General features: G+C 39.0%; 1 protein-coding gene across 1 annotated transcript in view; it reads left to right on the top strand.

The window, feature by feature from the left end:
- Positions 1–2,056: 2,056 nt before the first annotated feature.
- ABCC4 (ATP-binding cassette, sub-family C (CFTR/MRP), member 4) overlaps positions 2,057–18,677 on the top strand; it is a gene marked incomplete at its 5' end in the record, with an annotated part of 111,005 nt that continues 94,384 nt past the window's right edge. Inside the window, 7 exons of the mRNA XM_009699864.1 lie at positions 2,057–2,146; positions 2,504–2,695; positions 4,228–4,322; positions 4,429–4,515; positions 14,841–14,937; positions 16,064–16,279; positions 17,777–17,917. Of these exons, the coding sequence (XP_009698166.1) occupies positions 2,057–2,146; positions 2,504–2,695; positions 4,228–4,322; positions 4,429–4,515; positions 14,841–14,937; positions 16,064–16,279; positions 17,777–17,917 (918 nt within the window). The remainder of the gene's footprint in view (positions 2,147–2,503; positions 2,696–4,227; positions 4,323–4,428; positions 4,516–14,840; positions 14,938–16,063; positions 16,280–17,776; positions 17,918–18,677) is intronic.

Genomic DNA, 18,677 nt, shown 5'->3' with positions numbered 1-18,677 from the left:
GCAGTGGCACAGGTTGCCCAGAGAAGCTGTGGATGCCCCATCCCTGGAAGTGTTCAAGGCCAGGTTGGATGGGGCTTTGAGCAACCTGGTCTGGTGGAAGATGTCCAGGGGTTGGAACCGGATGATCTTTAAGATCCTTTCTAACCAAACCATTCTATGATGAATGCTATTTTGCAGAAATACCATGCCCCTTAGGTGTTTGTGACCATGCTGTTTGCTTGCATTCTACTTTTGCATAAGGTCTATGGTATCTCACAATACCGCTTTAATATATAATGTATGAGTGATATTTTAAATTTTTTTTTAATTTTTCTGTAATGTTTTTAGGCTCTTATGATATATTTTTTAAAAACCTGAGTGTGGGAAGAAATTCTTTACACTTTTGTGAATACAGGATCACAACCTCAAAAGTTCTAAAGAAGGACCTGTGCATCTGAAAGCTTATTTACTTTTTCCATATAGATTAATTGATAGAATAAGACATATTTCTCTTCCTATAAACTTTGCATGAAAAAAAAAAAAAGCCTTGGCTGCCATAAGTTGCTGGAGTTCCCCTAACCTTAGCACTGCCTGAGCACCTGAACTGTGTACTCTGGACTGAGAAATCAAATTCATAGTAAAATGCTGATTGAGAGGGCGGTGGAGAAAAGGGGAAAAAGCCCCGTTGATGCCACCTTGTGGCAGTTAATAATGGCAACAAAAGTCGTTTCGCAGAGTTGCGTTCTCACAGTGTGACTGATTTCGTGAGAACCTTGAGGTGCTTCTGCAAGTTGGGAGCTGATGGGGGACATGCAGCTTTGAGCTCTGGGTTCGGCGCTGCCTAACTGAGTGTATCTCCCAGCATGAGTGGACACATGTGTGTTAGCCCACTTGTCCCAGCCATCAGTTGTGGACGGATACTATACCTGTATCTCTCCCAAATAATTTGATAAGAGTTGCAAGCTTCCCCTTTTCACAGTCCCAGAACTTGGTCATGCGGCATCTTTCATGCGGGGTTAGGTGGTGGCCTCTTCAACCTCTTGACCTTCAAAGGGTGGCTGGAGATTTTAAGCAGTCTGCAAGCTGTTAAGAGGTAGACTAGATACTCTTCACCTCGCTCTTCTTTCTTTAAGCTTAAGTCTGGGTTTTTGTTGTCCTTTAATAGAAATACTTTTTTTTTTTTTTTAAAATGCGTGTATTTTCCTCTTTGCATTTTGGTGTCAGTCATGCTTAGTGCGGTCTAAGATGCATGTAAAGGCAGATCCTGTTACAAGGGTGTTTTGCTTTAATGAGAAGGAGCTGCACCAGGCCTTTAGGAATTGCGGTTTAGCATAGCTATTAAAGACATGAGCATCCTTTCTTTCACAAGAAATAGGCATTTTTACAGCCTTGATAGGAGAGGTGCAAAATATGTTGGGAAATAAGCTCTTATCAGTAGTGTAACATAAAGAATAGGCATACTAAAAAGGAATATTAAACAAACAATTCTAGGGTAGTATATTTTCATACAAATAACCCACTACGTTGTCCATGAAAAGTCTCTTGAGAATCCACAAGATATACAAGATGAAGTTGTGTAAAATCAAACAGCATTTTTCTGTTTTCATTTTGGATAGAGCCTTGACTAGAGCAAACACAGACCTGGCTTTCCTGGGATTCCGAGAGAGCTTCATCCCTCCCTTTTTCCAGCATTTGTCACCAGGCGTGCCGTGCTGGGGCCGTGAATGCCGATGTGATGGCCCACAGAGAGCTGCTGTTTCCGAGACTGCTGCCCCAGCTGTGTGCTGAGCTGCAGCGAGGATGCCTGGGCTTTGAGGAGGCACTGCTTCTGCTGCCTTTGGGTTCCTCAGTCCTTGAACGCTGTTTTATCTGTCTTCCTTATTTGTGGTGAAGGCTCAGGGTCTTTCAAAAGTGTTCATGAATTACTGAAGAGGCAAACTGTATGCCTGAAAGTATGGTCGGCGTATGGATTGCTAATTTATAGTGATTTATGTGCATTGTTTTCTCTTTCTAAAGAATTGTTTTGATAGTGTGTATTTCTTTACTGAGGAAACCTAACTTTTTCTCAAATCTGTAGAATTTAGAAAGCCCAGCACTTCAACAACTTTCATTTACTGTCAGACGAGGGGAATTATTGGCTGTGATTGGTCCTGTAGGAGCTGGAAAAGTAAGTCTTAATGTTTACTCCTTTCTGTGGGGTTTTTATCAGTCTGTTAAATCTGATGAGAAATTTGAAAATATACAATTCCTTTCTGTGTATAATAACACACTTTACATTAAGATACTGGCATTCCAGAAAGGCAGATGTTCTTCTAGGGGTACGGAGATGTTTCGGAGTTAAACAGTACTTTGTACGTTGCTTCTAGACTGCATGTAAAGGGTACTAGTGCTCTTCTACTGTTAGCAGTAGTTTGAGTGACAGGGTGAAATAGGCCATCGTGCCAGTAAACACTGCTCAGTCTCTGTGATTTCTTTAATGCAATCAAACTTTTCAATTTTTATTTTATTTTTTTATCTTTTCTAGTCTTCGCTCTTAAGTGCTGTGCTTGGTGAGCTGCCTAAAGACAAAGGTTTGATAAATGTTACTGGAAGAATAGCCTATGTTTCTCAACAGCCTTGGGTGTTTTCTGGTACAGTAAGAAGTAATATACTGTTTGACAAGGAATATGAGAAAGAAAAATACGAAAAAGTTTTAAAAGTCTGTGCTCTTAAAAAGGTATGGTTTTCTCTTTGTGTGTTTTATTTTCACAATCTTTATCTTAGTGTTCTTTCAGACTTGTGGTATATACTGCAATATATAATGTATAGAACTGATTATTAGTAGTAACGTGAAATAAATCATATCGCTTAACAGAAATATGTTTAATTATTTTTGACATCCATGTCTAAGCGCATTCTTGTAATTCATAAAACTTTCGCTAGAGGGAGGTGTAGTTTATGCGAAGCACAGACAAATTTGGAAAAAGCTATCCCCAATTATTTAATTTCATAATCGTGTTTATCGCTTTTCACTGGTCATGGCAGGTGTGTGTGTAAATGCAATAAAAGATGGAAAACAAATGATCAAACTAGCACTATTTGTGATTTCCGTTTTGTAAATATCTTATATGCTTTTTAAAATAAATGTCATGTATATCGTGTATTATGCATTGCTAACGGCTATCAAAAGAACCTTAGTGCTGTATATTGGAGAACTTGCTGAGCCCAAGTAGTTTTATGAAAAACTATTTTTGAAAGGTCTGTGAGCAAAGGAGTTTGTGACATGAGATATGGAAGAGGATTAAGCCAGATTTGTCAAGAAACAGGCATTTTACTTGGCAGCTAAAAAGGTTTTATGCAGCATATTACGATATTCCTGTCAGCAGTGACACAGGTGAAAAGCAGATGGTTACTGTGATGAAAATTTTTTTGCAAGGTTTTTACACATGGTAAATGGAGTTTTAATATCTCCTGCTGATATGCAGTCATATGCTGTTGTCTAAACCTAAGATTTCAGTGACTTTAAAAGACAGCAAACTGCATTTTTTTAAAAAAAACACTTCATATTTGATGGTAGATTTGCTTTCATAGTTTTCTTTCAAATTTATGTATCTTACAAACGCTGTGAATAAACTTTCAGAATATATTTTATAGCTTAATATAAAACTTCTGTATTTCCTGAACAGGAAATAAAATACTGTGACATGGAACACTGTATGATTTTGTTCTCTTACTTGTAGTCCCAAGCCCTGTAAATTAACCAAATTTGTGTGATAAATGTTGTGGTTATTTCTCTTGGATATATTCCAGTAAGAATAAAAATAATGCAGTCCTTAAAGTCATTGGGAAGATAATTTACTGATAATAGTTAGTTCAAGTTTATTTGTTGTGACAGCTCATTTTGTTCTAGTAAAAAATAATTAATTTACTGTTATACTTTGTAATTTTTAGTTTGATTTTCTGAATCACCAGCAAATACTCCTTGTAACGCTGAAAACAGTAGTGCACTTCACTCTGGCAAAGCTGTAGAAAAAGTGAACTTTAAGGTCTCACCTATTTTTCCTGCTTTCTTAATTATCTTTTGCTGAAGGTATAAAGTCATAATGTAACTGCAGATATTTCATTTAGTATTAATCCTTGTATTTTAATGTGAGATGGTAAGTTAATACTTTTCAAATAAGAAAATGTTGTATTGAAGCAGCTTTGTTGGTCTTTGAAGTTAAAATGATTAAAAAAAAAATCTTGCTTTCTCTTCTTTCACATTTACAGGACTTGGAATTATTAGCAAATGGTGACCTAACAGTAATAGGAGATCGTGGAGCTACGTTAAGCGGGGGACAGAAGGCCCGTGTAAATCTGGCCAGGCTAGTGGTTTTTGCTGTTTCCAAAATTTACAAATTGTCAAACTTTAGTGACTGAAGTAGACAAATGCAAGACTTTTTGATACTGACTTCTCTTTAAACCTTTCAGAGCTGTGTATCAGGATGCAGACATCTATCTTTTGGATGATCCACTGAGTGCAGTAGATGCTGAAGTTGGAAGACATTTGTTTGAAAAGTATGTTACTGCTTTATTTTCATTTAAAATACAATTATTATCTTCTAATTCATTATAGAAAAACTTGAGAAAGCATTTTTGGGGAGGTGGATCTCTTCACAAAGCTTAATGCATTCGCTTTCTGCATTTATTTTTCCTCTATCTTATGTATTTGGAAGACATACAGTTTTTTTGCTGTGTGTCTTCCGTTTTGTTCTTTGTTGTTAAGAGCCCTGTAAAAGTCTCTTTTGAAGATACTATAATTACAATTATTCTTAAGGGAATATATGCCATTTTTGTGAGGAAAATGTCAGATTTCATACATGAGTATTGGGGTTTATGAATATTGGGTTTTATGAACATTAGTACTGAGTGAAGAAGAATATAGAGTGGGATTTTAAATCACTGCTTCATTTGCTGCAGCTTTATTTGTGTAGTAATAAGCATTTAATTCAAGTGGCTAAAGAAAAGGACAGAACTCTCTTAGATTCTTGAGTGATTTTTCATTTTGCTTCCTGAACGGTTGAAACTTCTCTCCAGTAGGTGAAACAGGGAACCGTTTACTGGTGAGTAGACTGTGGAGAGCAGAAACAGAGGGGGAGGAAAAATGTATAAGCTTACCATGAAAGAGAGAGATCTTGGACCTTCCTCCATTTCTGAAGAAATAGGAGGGTGTTCATTAGAAGTCAGGTTCCCTTCTCAGTAATTTCCTCTTCTCCATCTCTCTCTTTTAAACTGCGTAATCTGTGGTACATAGTGAGTATGAGAATAATCCAATTATTCCCAGCCAGCGTTTTGTCTTTGCTGCTTCATATCCTGCAGCTCTCGGTGTCAAAAAGTGTAATCTAGAATTTATTAGAAGTAGAGGGAACAACTTCTATTGACTGAATTCATTGGGCTTTGGTTGAAGCCTTAAATGAGAGCGTTTTCTTGAGCATACTTGCATCCTTTGAATTCCATGCTCCAAATACATGAATTAATTTGCTTTTACTGTTGTTCTCTCCTCTCCATCCTTAGACAATTGTAAAAACTTGTCTTGCAGAAATGGTCGTAGAATTTGCATTGACTAGCATTGCATGCATGTTCTTTTTCCCCATGCGGGGAAGCTTTTAGATTTGTATCTGAATTTGAAAATTGTACATCCTATCGATGTTTGCAATTTCAAATCTGGAGATGCCCCTGAAACCCCATCAACATTTTGTTTTATTTTATTGATTTCTTCAAATGGCTACTGTTTGTTTCCATCAGCCAGTATGGAGTAAGAGTTTTATGATGCATAGGCTTTATGGTCATTATTCTATGTAGGATCATTTTCACCTGCCACGACTGATAGATGGAATTCATTACTTCTGTAGTTCACATAGTCTATCATATTCTTCTAATGCCAGTTGAAGCTATCTAGGCTTTAGCTGCTGCTTTTCTGTTTCTGCACAAGATCTCTCTACAGCTCCAGCATCTGACTTTATCAGTGCCCGAGTTCTGAAAGTGCATCCACCTGAGCTGTTTATCTGTCTCTTCCTTAAGCCTTAAGGTCTTTTCACAAAGAGGAAAACAGGAAAGTATGGTAGTGCCTTGCAAAGGAGGCTGGGTTGCCTTTTCAATTTATTCTACATTTTATGTGAGCTGTGACATTGGGATCATCTGCATCCTACTGCAAAACTGAAAGTCTAGATTTTTGTACGTGCGAAGCTGTAAAGGAGCTAGAAAACCATTGCTCTGCAAGCACAGCATATGTTTTGCTGATGAATGTGTGGAGATGAGGAGGAAGAAGGAGATTATGTCAGAGAATTTGAAACTCGGAAAACTAGCTGGGGTTCTTCCTTTACTTTCGTCTACTCTTCTTCCCCAACTCTGGATCAATTTGAGTGAAACAGATAAAAGTAGAATGAAAGCATTTTGTGGAGAAGATGGATTGGGTGGAGTAGTAGTGGCAAGGAAAACTGAGCAGTGCCTCCCTGCTCAAGATCTTAAGGGAGGACTTTTTCACAAACAGAAGTTGTCTTCTGAGGCCTTCATGGCAGCTGTAAAAGGTGCTGGGGGTAGTAGGGAGAGTGTTATGTTCAGTAGGTCGCTTTGAAAAACAAGCGAGAAGAGAGAGAGCACTTAGGCGAGAATGGTTTCTTAGAACACGGTGCTGAGGAATGTCCGAGACTCCACTTCATACAAGCTGCCCCCAGGAGTCCAAACCGCAAGGCATAAAACAATGGACGAGATGGAAGAAACAGGGGGTTATTTAATGAGAATCTGAAGTGGATATTGTTCAGTTCACTCACTCTTTTTTTTTTTCCTTGTAATTTTATATTAAGTTTTAATTTTTTTTAGAAGTGTTTAGTCTATGTGTTTACGTCAAAGATAGGTATGTTCCTAGTAATTCCCCAAAGCTATGGTCTGTGGATGGCTGGTTCATTACATTTGCTGCTTCTCCCCATTCTGTTCAGCTACTGCTGTAAACAGTTTAAAATATATAAATACTTTTGAAATGAGGAAGAATGCGAGTAGCACAGCTCCCGTGGGAAAACAGTCCATGGTGTTATTAATAAGGGATTGTCTCTCTTAAGAATTTCTCCATAATACAGACAAGTTGTTCCATGGATGATGGAGCAGATAAAGCCAGTTTTCGAATGAATTCCTCTTTCCTGGTCAGATTCCTTGGGGCCTAGTAAGGTATAAACTGGAGATTCTCAATTTTTGTGTTATCTGTAGCCTCTTTTTCTTTGCGTTCTCTTGATGGTTAACAGCATGCATGTTTCAGCCTTTTCCCAATGGGGAGGCACCAGTATAGTTTATGTTTTTGTATATATTTATGTGTGTATATGAAAATGCATATATATTTTTATATATATATAAAATAAAATTAGCTTTTCATTAACTTTTGAGACCTCTAGTTTCACAATGAGAGGCAGCCATACACATACAGTGGGACGTTTCCTTGTATGACGAAGTTTGGAATAGCCTGTAGTATTCTAAGAAAATCATTCAGTCATGCGTGGATCCCAAGAAATTTCCTGCTGTCCCTGTGCATCTTTGTAAACATGCTTCTATAGATTATATGGTTTCAAATTACCTTTGGGTAGAAATTAAATTGTGTCCCATCAGTGACAGACTCAAAAATGGTGTTTTTAAGAGTGAGATTTATATTCCATCAGTCTGTTGAGACAGATACTCTTCTCTATTTAAGGTTTTTCCCTTGTATCTTTTCCAGTGACAGGAGCTGTGTGCCAGTCTCGGGTGATGATCAGCCTGATTTCTTTCTGTGCCTCTTCTGTGCTTGTGAGAGTGGACAGAGTTGCAGGACAGTTTGGGAACTGTAAAATCAGACGTAAAGTTGTGATGATACTTGGGAGTTGTATGCACAGGTGTATCATTCCTACTATCAAACAGAATTCTGCAAAGTTTTTTTGTGGCAGGAAGCTCTTTTGAATGTATGGTCATTTGTCTTTTCTCTCTCAATTTTGCCTCTGGAATGAGATAAAAGCTGCAGAAAAAATCACTGCATTTATCTCGGCACAGTAATGAACTTTAGCATCTATTCAGATGGAGCACCTTGGTACTAAGCGAGGACCTCCCACAGGAACTCAGGGGATATGTAACTGGGTCATGGGATAACCATATGTTGAGGCTGACCAGAGAGTCACCTGGCAAGTTGACCAGATGTCCCTCCATTGCCATCTGAGGTAGCTGAGAGTTCCTCTGCAAGACAGGGAAGGGAGCAGGCATGGTTTTGTAGCAAAGGTGTCCTTCGTAATTGCAGAAAAAGGTGAGGAAGAATTGAATGGACAGCAGAGTGGAAAATTCCATCATGCGAAGTGCATGGATTAAGAGATCATGAATTCCTCAGTGCATTATTACCTAAGCCCTAGAAGTGCTTGAGGGGAGGAGCAAAATGAAGTAGAGAAAATGAGTATGAGGATTTTTTTTTTTTTTTTTTAATTAGATATATAGATCTGAATATTTACTTTGTCTGTTTAAAGTAATCTGATTTTTGGAACCCTTAGGAGTCCATGAATGCTTCCAGTCTCATAACTCTCAAAGTGGGATATGCTTGTAGATGTCCTGTAACGTTGGAACATTGAGGGAAAAAATGCTATTATGGTGGTGTAGGTAATTAAAAGCGAGTGGAACTCATCAGTCCTGTAAAACCAGCAGATAAAAGCTAACATGTCTCGTTTCTGTAGAGGAATTACAGACACAATCAATGTGTCAGAGGAACCAAGCAAAGATAACCCTGGCGTGTACTTGCTGGTGCTGTGTTTAAAGGCATATACATCCTAGATGCTTTGTCCACTGGTGACACGTGTACAGGGGAGTTGGTGTGTAAACTTAAGGATTTCACTGTGCTCCCTTTCAGGTAGGATCTCTCTAAATCAAGAGTATCTCTAAGGCTTCCCACTTTGTGTTTTGCACCCGGTCCATGCTTATTATGACTCTGATACTGCTGCACTGGTTACAGCCCTAATCAATACTGGGCAAACTTGAATGCCCCGTATCTCTTTTTTTTTGTGTTACAGGTGTTGCTCTTAAAAACATATCAGTTATACCTTTACATTTACATGATACAAGTGAAATTCCTTGAGCTTTGTTGCGTATGTTGCAGGGAATATGTTTAAAAGGCATGAATATGTTGTAGTAATGTTGCTTGGGGTTTGGGGTTTTTTGTTCATTGTTTTTTTTTTTCCAGAAAGTGAAAAGCATGAGTATGATCACTGCACATAGTGTGTTTTCAAACAACTGTAAAATTTTACAGTTTTTATCTCACAGGAATGTGTGTGGTTTTGTTTGTTGTTTGGTTGGGTTTTTTTTAAATCACACAATATAAAAGCAAAAAAACCCACTTGCAGAACCCCAGTGTAGTTTTGTGCTTTAGTGGTCTGTGAGTGCAGTTGCAAAACAGTATTGTGAATACTAAACCAGAAATGGACTCAAGAGGGAGGTATGCAAATTCATATAGGAAAAGTTCACGAAGAGCTACTTTCACACTAAGATTTTTGGCTGAAAAAGTCCCTAATATAGGGACTCTGGAGGCTGGAAATGTGTACCAAGGGAAGCATCACTATATGTTTGCTTACGCACTTTCTCCAGCCATCCACTGCTGGCTGGTGCCTGGGACAGGGCAGTGGGTTTTGTAGACCAGTTGTCCTTAAGCATTAACCCAGTGGAGGGTGGGGCTTCTCATGAGGTGGAGATAAATGGTTAGCAAGATAAGCGTAGGAATAGAAACAGCATAGTAGAAGTAGGTGTCGGGTTTTTTTGTCTCTGGCAAACATATCGCGCTTTTTTTTTTCTTGTTCTCAAATTTTGTAAACTTCGAAATGTACAACAACTGGGGGACTGTTCTTCCTAAACCACTTTAAATTTAAAGGGAAAGGAAAGGAAAGAAAATGGAGTAAGTTAATTAATATAACAAAGGCTTTATGCCTGTGAGCGCTTCTACATGTGCTTTAATTTCATTTCAGTGGTTATTTCTATTGAAACGAACGTAAGTATTAACTAAAGTTAAACTTGCATGTGAACTTCCAAAAAGGAGAGGCAAAAGGAATGGTAAGGAAGAAAGTGGAATCATTAAAAAAGAGACAATCTTCAGAGGTGAAAGAAACCTGGTTCTTGGAGATAAAAACTTAAAAAAGATTAAAGAACAACTTGTCTCAAAGAAAAGAAAACCTGATGGGGAAGGAAGAGCAAATGCGGGTTCGTATGCATGAAAGCACCAAGACACACTGCCTTTGCGTAGAGGAGCACTGTGGTGTTGTAGGCCCCCTTCTGAGTAAGTCTTCTGCTGCATGCTCTGCAGTATCAAAGCTCAAGCTAATTTATTTATTTTTTTAATTGTACAGAAGTTTGCTGTTGAAGTACAATGGTTTTTTAAAATGGGTGGTTGTATAGTGTTACTTAGGTTTTTTGTTGAATTGGAAGAGTGTAATTTCTGGAGACATCTTTCCTGAGTCTACTATTCCTGATGATGAATGAAAGTCATTGATGCTACATTTTCAGGTGGTAGAAAATCAGACAATGCTTCAAGCAGTCCTGGAGACACAGGGATTTGGAAAGTCTCGGTTACAGGATGTGAATTAATAGATGTACACAGCAGGGATAAGTGCAAAGTGTTGACTCTGTGAACACAGAATAAGCAGGGATCAGTAGTGCAGCAGTTTTATGGAAAAGGAGGTGCAGATTGCAGTAGATCACAAATCCAGTGTGAGTCAGCAATGTCATGCTCTTGTTAAGGAAAGTGTGCCCTGCAATTTATGACCAGTACTGTATCTAGCAGTACAGGTAAAGTAATTCTCCTGTTATGTTTTGTACCTGTAAGATCTCAACCGGAATAATGTTTCAATTTCGTGCACTTATGAAAAATGTAGACCGGCTTCAGACTCCTGTGTAGCCCATTAAGAATATTCAGGTGTCAAGGGTGAGGAAAAAAAAATAAAAGAGCAAACTATTTGTCACTTAAAAGAAAAAAAAAGTAGTATATTTAGGGAACTTTTTTTTTCTTCTTTTTTTTCACTTATCTGGAGGAGAAAGACTTAGTGTGTGAAGGGACTGTGTGCACAGGAATAAACTGGTCTACTGACCTTTGGGAAGTAGTGGGTTGAAATTGCACCAAAAGGTGTAAACTTGGACTTCAGAGAAAAATTTTGTAATGGTGAAGGTAGCTTGCCCTAGGAATACATTTTGAAGGATACTGAAATTTCTGTTGTTGAGCTTAAATGTGCAAAACAACCCATCCAACGTCTGTCAAGAACGCTTTTAAGTTTAAATTGATTGTTATTTGGGGAAGAGGATGCAACTTTTCATAGTCCCTTCACCCCCTTTTTCGTTGTACTGAAGAGGCTGAAGAACCTTTGAATCTTCTCTATCTGGATCTCGTCTGGCTGTGTGCACATGTGTGTGCCTGTGTACATTGTGTATTTAATAAATGTGGCAATGGTGACTGCAGTTTGTACAGTAATTTGTCCTGTTGTCATGCATTAAATGTGCTCACAGTCTAACTAACAGAGTATGCCTCTTGAGAGTAGCAGAGAAGCACAAGGTGAACTTGGGGGGTTTTAGGCAGCAAGTAAAAAGGTGGTGGCAGTTCTGAGCATACTCCAGCAGATGTCTGAGCCGTCAGACCAGGTACGTCCCCTGCAGAGGCAGGCTTTCTCTGGGTTCTCTGTCATCAGTGTGAAAGGGACATGCTGTCAGATGGCAATTCTCCTAGAATTGGGTGTTTCACCTAGAATCAACGGTTGCTTTTCTTCAGCTCTACAGAGAAGTATTTCTAAAAGTAGACGTGTGATGAAACTAAGCCTCAGAGAACCAGTTAAAAACATAAACACTTACGGACTATTTTAGTGGGTTTGGGTGTTTTTTTTTTTCTTTTTCAATTCTAAGACAATACCAAATTTTCACTAATAAGAATTCACCGAGCTCTCGTGAGTTTTGTGCCAACCCTTTTACACATTCAGTTTTGCTGAGCCTCTCTTTAAACTCTGACTTCAGTCTTCTGTGGCAGCCACGGCACTGTACAAACTCACTGTAAACTGCAGAACAGATGTTGTCAAGTGGGAGGGAGAATACTTTTTAAAAAAAAAAAAAGTTTTGAACATAAAACTCAAGTAGTTTGATGTTTTGAAACAAACATTAAGTATCTACTTAGTTACTAGTTTTACAACTTCTGTGCTTCATGTTGATACGGTATTTTAAATGGCAAAATTTTCTAGTGAGCTGTCTGAGCGGTGAGTTGTTTAACTGAGTAATAGATCTAAGTATACACTCTTTGTTGCGATTTTTCCTCCCTGTGCTCATGCCAGTGAATTGTGACAACAATTTTTCTACTCACCTGTTATCAACAAACTATTCAGCTAGCTTCTTTCTACACCGATAGACATGAAATCGAGAGTTGTTGTTTTTTTAAAAATTCTCAATTGAGTGAACTGATATATCAGTGGAAATACAAATTTCCACAGAGGTAATTTTTGCCTTCTCTCCCGAGATCGAGATCACGCAGGATGCTGTGCTGACAGCTCTGACAGTTCTAATTGGTTTGCTCTGATGCTGTGATAACCCACTTTTTTTTCCTCTTTTTTTTTTTTTTCCCCCCCTCCAAATGCAAACTTAAAGTGCAGTGGACTAACTGTGACTCAGGATCAAAATTGAAAGGTTTTCAGCCATTGGATTTTCTAGTGGCTAGTTTGTCCCAGTAAGCTGTTAGACATAGACCTGGCACACAGAAAATTCAGTGATCAAAGTGGTATGTAAGCTGTGGGACTATGTAAGGGAAAGCCAGATCTCTTCACAGTGAATACCTGATATATTCTCTTTTGGCAGCTTTCCTGCAGGGCAAGTAAATATCCTGTAGCCTCTCTGATCTTTGTCTAGTTCTCTCGATAGATTTTGTTGAAGGTTATGTTTTGTTGCATGTCTTCAGCTGATGCTCTAATTGCCGTGTGGATTGTTTCAGTGACTGCTCAGAGGGTGGACGGTGCCCAGACCGGATTAATACTCCGACAAAGAGCTTGATGTATAAATAGTTGTAACTGCTCAAATAGTTATGCTGCTGCAAATACCTTGATTAATTGTTATCTTGGCCATCTAAGAATGACATCATGGTTTTATAGTTGCTTCTTGAATGCTACATAGCAAGCATATAACTTTCTGAGGAATAGTGTTGCTTTTAACTTAATTTTACTGCACAGTTTATTTGGAACACTGTAACATACTTTCTGCATGTAATTATGCTGACTAGTACTAGTATTAACCGTTTTATAGCACTCTACTTCCTACAGTCTTTGTAGGAGTGGTAAAATAGAGGTTAAAAGCTGTGTAGGGCATTCATTGGATACGCAACATGAGTGTGTGAAACACAGTAAGCAATATGATATCATTGCTGTTAAGATCATGTTCTTTTTCTGCCTTACTCTACTTATTTGCATTTCTGTATTGAATTTGTGCTGTTGGATTGCTGTGGTTTTGCTTGTGGGTTTTTTTGAGAATGGGGAGAGAGAATTTGCATGTGGGGTGTTTCTAGTTTGTTTTTCTTTTGCAGTGAGTGCCAGCCTCCTCCATGTTAGCAAATGGGAGTTAGCATGTTAGCAAAAATGAGCCAACAGGAGCAAAATGTGGAGAAAAACGTGTGGTGCCAAGGTGCCCGTGCAGTTCAGAAGGTTCTGCTTTGAGCAGGCTGCAGCCTGGCCCTTCAGGCTTCATTCCTTGTCAGCTGAGTACTGATAAGGGGTGCCACTAAAATGTGTGTTCCTGTTTGGTTTTGTCTAGAAGTCCACTTCGTGGGCCCCAGTTCCACTCAACAGTACGAGCAACAGCAGGTTAGGTTGAGACAGCTGAGAGACGGTCTTCAGAAAGACACTCCTGATCCAAATGGAAAATGCTGATGTATAGACCTTCACTGGACACTCCAGTTCTCGACAATATCAGTTTTCCTTATTTTCTTACGATAGCAAATAGTTGAGAAAGGGGCATCCTCTCGAAGGGTTTGTCTCCCTGCTGTGTTACTGTGGGGATGAGGCAATGAGAGCGTTGGTAGTCTTGGGTCTCAGTTGCGTCTGTGCCATCCTTGTTGTATATGAAGAGCATGCTTGCACCTCTGTGCTTGTAAACCATTGCTCCACTGCTGTTTTGGGGTTTTGTGTTTTTTTGCTCTGGTGGCCTTTCAAAGCTCTACTGAAAAGATACCAGATATCTTTTCTGCTAAAACTGTATGGGGTTGAACAGCACTTGCAGACTGGTTCTGGTGTGCCCAGTCCCTTCTTCATTTCTCTCTCCAAATCCCAAACTTCTGAGGAAGCCTCTAGGGTAAGTAGGTAAGGTACTGGAGAGGAAGGTAAGCTCTGATTCCATGGGAAGAGGTCAGAGATGGTTGAAGGATCTCGCTCAAATCAGTAGTACTGTTTACTTCCTCAGAACTCCCTGGCTCACTGTTACAGCTGCTCTGAAACCTCATCTCAAAGTTACTTTATTGACTCTATTTTTCCATAATTGCCTACAGTATGTTGCCCTGTGTTCTCTTTACTTTAGTTTAATTTTTGTTAAATACCCTCTTTGCAATTCAGCTTGTGACATGTACATTTGTTAGGAGGATGTTTAAGACGGTTTTAATGAAATGTCCTTAAGATACTTCCTCCTCTTTCACCCTAGACCAGAAATATGAAATTTCTTTTCCCTACCTTGAAAACTTGCAGAGTTAAATAAGGGACATGTTTGTTCAGTGTAATTTTTGTAAATCTAATAAGTATGGGTGTCTTTTTTTCTTATTTTAAACACTGTATAATTGAATAGAAGGTGTTTTCCAGAAATAGTCGACATGTTTTAGGACACTTCATTTTTTAATTAATTTTTCCATCTCTTTGCAGATGTATTTGTCAGGCCTTACATCAGAAGATCACTGTTTTGGTCACTCACCAGTTGCAGTATCTCCGTGCTGCAAATCAGATTCTAATTTTAAAAGATGTAGGTGATTTCAGTGTTTGTACTTTTATCTCTCACGTACTTTCTAATTATCTTTTTTAATCTAAGAATGGGAAAAAAACAGTTAAATATTTTTATTTTTAGTTTGAAAATATATTTTCTGTCTACTAATGACCATATATGTTTTTGAAGATTTGTAATTATTAATGAAATAAGTTGATGTTTCTTAGAATACCTTCCCTGAAAAATCTTTCTGAATTTTATCATGCATATATGTAATCTTACATACTGATTTTTATTTTACATATGTATAATATACTGTGAGAGTATATTTTATTTATATTTTCATATTTGCTTTTATTCTTGTTTCTTACACTTTTGTGTGAGTTAAGAACTGTGTTGATTTTGCAACCAGTCCCTTGTTTAAATTAAGGCTGAGAATTGGTCACAAATACCTTTGAGAATGGGTAAGCCTTCAGTGAAACTGGTTCCTTCCAAACTTTGTTGTACCAGATATTCATGGGTAGAGGGGAAATGCAAGAACTTCAGCTGTTTTGGGTTTTTTGGTTTTTTGGGGTTTTTTTTGAGGTTGGGTAGTGAAGCACTTGAAATTACTTTTGATGCATCACAGAGTTGCAAAAAAAGACACTAGCTGTCTTTTTCCTCCCATTCACATCTCTTTAGAAATTACAGTAGCTTTCTAGTAATGAGTTTGTGATAGAGCTGCAAGAAATGTGGAATTGATCTGCGTTGCTCCTTGTAGACCTCTGTGAGGACCAGAAAATGAAGCTGCTGTTTAACCCTAGCCTGGAGTAATATAAAAAGACTGATGGTTGTGGATGTAGTTCAGCAGCTTGTTCTAATGCTGCATGGCTGTTGCCCGCAGCTTCTCCAAGGAGATAATTCTCACCTGGCTGTAACTGGGACTTCTGTCTTCCCATTTGTATGCTCCTTGGCCTGGTTAGCTGCCGGGAGGGGACTAGTTGGAGGATGAAGAGCTTGTTTCTGCTCTTCTAAGTGAGGACCTGATAGAGGCTTCAGCTCAGTTACTGCAGTGGGATGTGTGCTCAGCAGCTGCAGAGCCCCAGAGGCAGCAAGGATAGATAGGAAAAATTGTCCTTTACAGAAAGCGTATAATGAAGATAATCAAAGCTTATATTAATTGTAGGGTAAAACAGTGGGGAAAGGTACATATTCAGAGTTCCTGAGATCTGGCATCGACTTTGCTTCCCTTATGAAAAAAGATGAGGAGGTAGAACAGCCATCGGTTCCAGGAACCCCCAGCATGAAGTCTGCCCGGAGCCGAACCTTCTCAGAGTCCTCTGTCTGGTCCCAGGATTCTTCTGTCCACTCACAGAAGGATGGAGCAGTGGAGCAACCACCTGTGAGTTCTCAAAGGATAGACGTGTCTCAGTTCTTGTCTGGCTGGTTTTTAACTTAAACTTCGATAAGGGCTTTCCCTGCTGCATTTGAATTTCGGAATTGTTGGATGGCATTACCAGGTGAGAACTCGCCCATGGTGGATCTCCCTGGTGCTGTGCTTGGGATCTGCCCAGCACTGGGCTGCAGAAGGCAGGCATCCTACAGCTCTGCGCTGCTCTCTTCAAACCCAGCAGAGTGAGTTTGTTCAGGTTCAGCATCAGCTCTGTGGGATGCAGGAAGTATTTCCATAGGTTTCTAAAGACACCGCACTGGGCTTCCTTCATCCTGTCCTCTAACAGTGGTGCTTTTAAGGGCCAGTACCACTGTATTGGGCAGGTTCTGTGTGTTTGTGCAGTGCTGAACTCAAATTAACACTTTGCCTGAAGTCCTGAGCTCTGGGAAGTGCATGTGGAAGCAGTGGCTTTATACAAAGTCTACATTTGCATGGCTGGCATTAACGTACCCACATGATCTTGAGCTGGCCCTGAAGGGGTGACCTTGGGACACCACTGCATTGCTCACCCCAGCCCTTCTGTTAAAGTCTACATTTGCATGGCTGGCATTAACGCACCCACATGATCTTGAGCTGGCCCTGAGGGGGGTGACCTTGGGACACCACTACATTGCTCACCCCAGCCCTTCTGTTGGTGAAAACAGAACACTGTATGGTGCCAGCCTGACTTCCAGGTGCCTTGTTATCTCTTGGTCTGCTCAGTGCAAAAGCAGCCCTAAGGTTTCTGTCCCAGAGGTGTCCTTCTGCTGGTGTGTTTGCATTCACGTAAAACAGCGCAGAAGCCCTGTAAACCTGCACCCTGCTAGGCTTCTAAGGTTTCTGTCCCAGAGGTGTCCTTCTGCTGGTGTGTTTGCATTCACGTAAAACAGCGCAGAAGCCCTGTAAACCTGCACCCTGCTAGGCTTGTGATAGCACTGCATCCATGTAACACATGGAACAAGTAATCCCTCTGTGTCCCTGGTGATCGTCACCTTTATGCTATAAAAAAAAAGCTACAGACTTTTTCATACCTCTTTGGAGGAACGGTTTTATGCCCCAATGCAGTAAACTTATCTAATATTATTAATGTCCAAGTCTTGACTCCACTATTAAATCCATAAAGATAGTATGAAACAAAACAAAAACCTGGTTTAGTGGTCAGTTAGAGTAAATATTTCTGGCTGTAAATGAAGTCATGTTACATTCTCTGATGCAACGCAAAATAAAATCCTCACAGTGTCATTTTGCAAAGTAGATTTTTCAGTATTACTGCACTGAGACTAATTTTTTTTGTCAAAGCCATAGTTCCGATATTTAAAGTTTTTATATGCACAATCACTTTATCTCCTTATTTAATTGTTTGCTAAATCTGAACCATGAATTTCAAGTGGCTTAATCTGAATCTGTAACTGCAAGGTTGATGTTTTATATTCTTCTTTTTTTTTTTTTTTTTTTCCTTTTTTTCAGGCTGAAAATGCACTGGCTGCGGTGCCAGAGGAGAGTCGCTCTGAGGGAAAAATAAACTTTAAGGTTTACAGAAAATATTTCACTGCAGGAGCAAACTACTTCGTGATTTTTATACTTCTAGTATTCAATATTTTGGCACAGGTAAGTTGTCAGAAGCCATGAATAATATTGAATGCATTTTGAGTTTGCCTTTTTTCTTTGTTTTTTCTTTTCAATATAGTGTATGCTTGTTACTGTGATGTTTCATAGAATCGTTATGGTTGGAAGAGACCTCAAAGGTCATCAAGTCCAACCATCTACCCAATGCCACCATGCTCACTAAACCCACTGAACCATGTCTCGAAGAATCTAAAATGTTTGGGAATGTGGTGTTCTTTAATAATTTTGTAGTATACTTGATCAAATTTTATATATCAGCATGGAGTTTTGGTACAGCATTGAGAGGTCTTACATTGATCCTTATTTCAACATTTTTAATACTTCAATAAAATATTTCTTTTACTGGCAGCATGGCACAGAAATTATAAACCAGTCTAATTTTTAGAGATAGAGAACAAAATTGTAAGATGTTTAAAGTAGTATTTAACAAACCTGAACAGTCAGTATGTTTCCAGTTGAGAAGGGTAAAGAGATTTACTGGGTGTGGGAGGACAGAGTCTGACAGAAGTGTTAAAAGAAAAACTTGTCTGCTGATGTGTAGGTTATGAGAAGGGCTAGAAGGAAGGTCAGTGTTTAGCAGAGTAAGAAAGTGAGGAAGAGGATAGGCAAATATTGTGTGTAATGCGGACTGTAGCAGGTATGTAAAAGAATTTTTAAACAAGGGAAATGATTTTGAAACTTACTAAGAGAAATGGTGAGCTGAGGAAGCTGCATGAAGATAGCTTATTGCCCTTTTCTCTGT

Source organism: Cariama cristata, unplaced genomic scaffold (genome assembly GCF_000690535.1).
Source record: "Cariama cristata isolate BGI_N322 unplaced genomic scaffold, ASM69053v1 scaffold1665, whole genome shotgun sequence".
Classification (NCBI taxonomy): Eukaryota; Metazoa; Chordata; class Aves; order Cariamiformes; family Cariamidae; genus Cariama; species Cariama cristata.
The sequence above is the reverse complement of the archived record's forward strand: the minus strand, read 5'-3'. Positions and strand labels throughout refer to the sequence as shown.